Below are 4,018 nucleotides of genomic sequence, written 5' to 3'. Positions count from 1 at the left end.
TCTCCAGGCTGGGAGAGGAGATGGACTGTCAAGCTGTTGTCATGCCTCTTTCAGAGCCACTCCCACCTGCCGATGTGGGGCAGGAGAAGGAAAACATAGTTAATAATGTGCTGGAGCAGAGGGAGGAGGTGGAGGCATCCACCAATTACGTGCTTGGTAAGGAGGAGGTGGAGGAACAGAGGTCCGCTGAGGAAGAGGTGCTGGTTTGCCGCCCTGCGGAGATCCCCGTGTGTGGGGCTGCTTCCTGTCCAGTCCCCCTTTCAACAGAGGGGTCTGAAAGGCCAGAGGCTGTCATTACCTTGGAAGAGGAAGAGCATGATGAAGCGGTGGGTGAGGGGAGCCAGGTGGAGCACGCTCCAAAGGTCAACATGCCCATAGAGCAGGAGCCAGAGCTAACCACCATCATCGAGCTTGACCCAGCTTCCCCTGCAGTTCCTGAGCTCCAGTCTCCAGTCCCTGAAGGGCCAAAGGCCAGCGAGCAGCGGCAGGAGAAGGAGACGGCCACCGATGACACCTCAGTGGATTTCATGTGTCTATCCCCAGCTTCCTTTTCTAGTCCAAGTCAGCCCGCAGATGCAGTGCCCCAAAAACCCCTGGTGCCGTGCTACTGGAGTCTGGAGCTACTGATTGCTGCAGCCTTCTGTACGGACGTTCCCCCATTTCCCTTGTTCCCATTTAGCAGCCCATCAGTTGCTCCATCACAGCCTAACCCCCACCAGGGTATGGAACTTCTGAGTGAGCTGGCAGATCTGGAGCTGCAGCAGCAGAAGCGCACCTGTGGGAAAAGCCAGGGTGAGGGACAGTGGGTCCACATTACTCGTACACGTTAACATGCACGCAGCCACACACTCGTATCAGCAGAAAGCACTCCTCTCTGGTTCTCTGCACTTCTTTCTTTTGCACCCACTGTAACAAAGCCCCGCTCCCCCTTAGGCCTCGCCTCTCTCGCCTCTGTCTTCCCTCCCTGTTGTTCCTGCTGGTCTAACAGTCTCTGTTGAATTCTATCATCTCCCGAGAGAAGCTGTCAGCGCGCCTGCTTGCCGTTCTTCTTCTTTGGTGTATTAAAGGCACTTTTATTTCCTAAAAGGCAGTTTTAGCACCGCCGAGGCCTCAGGAGAGGGAGAAGAATCAGGAGGACAGAGTTGAACTACTCGTACACCTCCCGTTCCCAGTCACCCTCTTGCTCCCTTCCAGCTCTCCTCAGGGATCTGTCTCTGTGTCTCTCTGTCTTGCTTCTGTTTGAAGTGCACGTGTGCAATGCACGCCCCAGAATAAATGTCAAGTACACACAAAACTAGCACAGGACAAATTTTCAATACTCTCTCCAAAACAAAAAATGTCAGTGAAAGTGAGTGTGTAATCACAGAAGCAGTGCATGTTTTCAGCACCCTGGGGCATTGCCTGACTAATTAGACCCCATTGTTTTAAAGTGCCGTTAAAAGCTTCCTTGTTTTCAAAGCCACTTTTTTTTTTTATTCCAGCATGAGAATGTTTTGTGTTCACCACTGTATCCTTATGCGTTTTACTGATCCAAACGGGTGACGTTGTCTCTGTGATGCAGTGCAGTTGGCAGCTCTGATAAGTAGAACACCAAATGTCACACCAAATGTCCCGACTGAAAAAGTAAAACAAAAAAAACTAGAGAGACTCTAATTTGTTAGGCCGCAGCACCGAAGACATCAAACAAATCCCTTTAAGACTCCTTTTGAAATCTATCAACTATCTGTTTAGTTTTTGTTTCCGAATCAACAATGTTACATTTAACAGGTCAAAGCAATGAAAACAGCTTGGCAGCTTCTGTTATGTTATGTTGGCTTTAACTAATTTAATGTTGATTTTTGGCGTTTAACATCCCATGAATCAACATTTAAGATCTTCAAATTCATGGTAGATTTTCTAAACTGCTTTTTTCTGTCTTTGGTGAAAAACACATTTAAATTTTAATTCAAAACTCTAAGACATCTTTAGCTAGCCCATGCATAGAGCCACATCCTGTAGTGTTTTTTGCCAAATGGTTCCTGCACTACATCTCTGGAAAGGTCACAAATCAGCATTCTTTTGACATCTCAGAGGACACATTTTATGACTTCAACAAGCTGCAAAAGCTGCGTGTTCATTAGCTCAGTGCATCTCCTCAACTCTACAACATCCAGAGCAGGCGAGTCTCCATCACATCAAGACCAACATATACACTCTAAAAGAGATGCTGGGGCCCAGCCATTACTGCCAGCTGCTGTGCTTATATTTATGTAAAAATAAAATGATGAGGCTGTAGCTTCGTATGGATGACTGTAACAGTTCTTTTAGTGTATTTGGTTCCAGAAATTTTAATCCTTGTGTGCATTTTTGCTAAGATTTGATCACAAAGCATTTGTCTGAACACAAATCCATATTTCCCATGCCTACAGAGGAGGAGCTGCTGATGTTTGACCTGCAGAGTCTTGCTACTCTGGCCACAGCACGTGCTCTGGAGATTGACTCTAATGAAGGGAGCTGTGCAGGTTTGGGGCGACACTTTCCAGCTCGCAAGATCCTCAATTTACGAAGGAAATGCAACTGGACGCCTCGCAGTGAACCAGTAAGACCACAGTTACAATGTGCCACAGCTGATAAATTACCTGTTGTTGTTTTATTCAAGTAACCGATGTTGATGTGTTCTTCAGGTGTGTCCAGCCAAAGGCAGCATGGAAACCATGGAGGGTCCTGAACTCAGCATGCGTGTGAAGTTGGCTGACTTACAGCGTCGATACAAAGAGAAGCAAAAGGAGTTAGCCAAGCTGCAGAGGAAGCATGACCACCAGTGAGTAGCAGCGTTTCTTTTACATCAGAGGTCTACGAGGTTTTTTCAGGGCCTCAGACCCCCCACGCTGTTGGAGGGGCTGGAGCAGGGACCCCCAGAAAAGTCAAAGGCAAACTGGATTGTCTTGGTTTCTTGAAGTGTGACAGCCTTAAATCACACCTTGTCCCAGGTGACCCCAACATCCTGCCACTGGTCCAAAGTGCAGTCTCCTCATTTGTTTTGCTGTCATGACTCTCTTTAACCTGAAAGGCCACACTGAGGCTAAATACAAGAATTGTAGTAGTCTTGAAAAAAACTAGAAGGTCCAGTTGGATTTTACTTGACTGCTTCAAATAAAAGGACATCAACGACTGAAATCTGACATAGACAAGACCTCCAGGAACTCCATATACTGTATAAATGGATTTCCAGGAAACTACATTGAGATAATTGAGTGCCACAAACAAATATCACTGTCATGTATTAGTAAAAAGCAGGAAATGCATAAAGATCCAGTGGCTTTTTCTTTAGAAAAAGGACAGATAACAATGAGAAGCTACAACGTAAAATATAAAAACATTAATAATCATGTCTACATGATTTTTTTTTTTCATTTTGTATTGTATTGTTCATAAGAGGTGAAGTCAAAGTTATTTCAAGAATCTAAGAAAATACCAAGTATAAAGTATCTCAGGAGATTCTCCTCTTTCCTCTGGTCTGTTTACATCTGCACGTGGAAGCAGGAAGGAGGAAACACCACGCAGCCCAGCACGACGAGGTCCAGGGAGGCCGAGGAAGAGGAAACCCACCCTCACCACAGGTCCAGTGTCCTCATCAGAGGGACAAAAAAAGGTCAAGTAAGTATCAGTCAACCTATCCACCCCTGCCTGGATATAGTCCAGTCAGGCCTGATAAGAAACTATCAATGACACACAGCGACGGTCTTCTGCTGCCGTAAACAGGAAATGGGAGAATTCAACTGAGCCGCTCTGGGAAGTCAATATGAAACTGCTCTGATTTACCAAACACTGGTGATGATCGCTCCATTTGCTTGATATGTGCTGTATAAGCCTGCAAAGTGTAAACAACAGTGGCATTAATACATGTTAGGCTTAGCTGGGCAGTGTTCATGGGTGTGGTGAGGGGACAGGGGGAGAAGGGAGCGGGGCTGGCTGACTGTAGGGAGATGACAGGCGGAGGATGTAATTAGAGTCCTGTGAATTCTCCTGTAATCTGTCC

At 46.4% G+C, this 4,018-nt stretch overlaps 1 protein-coding gene across 1 annotated transcript in view; it reads left to right on the top strand.

Annotated features, from left to right (window-relative positions):
• Window positions 1-4,018, top strand: part of bahcc1a (BAH domain and coiled-coil containing 1a) — a 68,991-nt gene that overhangs the window by 51,146 nt on the left and 13,827 nt on the right. The window contains exons 12-15 of the mRNA XM_025064516.1: window positions 8-792; window positions 2,409-2,578; window positions 2,664-2,800; window positions 3,523-3,636. Coding sequence (XP_024920284.1) covers window positions 8-792; window positions 2,409-2,578; window positions 2,664-2,800; window positions 3,523-3,636 — 1,206 coding nt within the window. The remainder of the gene's footprint in view (window positions 1-7; window positions 793-2,408; window positions 2,579-2,663; window positions 2,801-3,522; window positions 3,637-4,018) is intronic.

The sequence above is a fragment of the Cynoglossus semilaevis genome, chromosome 17, assembly GCF_000523025.1.
Source record: "Cynoglossus semilaevis isolate Cse_v1.0 chromosome 17, Cse_v1.0, whole genome shotgun sequence".
NCBI lineage: Eukaryota > Metazoa > Chordata > Actinopteri > Pleuronectiformes > Cynoglossidae > Cynoglossus > Cynoglossus semilaevis.
This window is presented reverse-complemented; position numbering and strand designations above follow the sequence as displayed.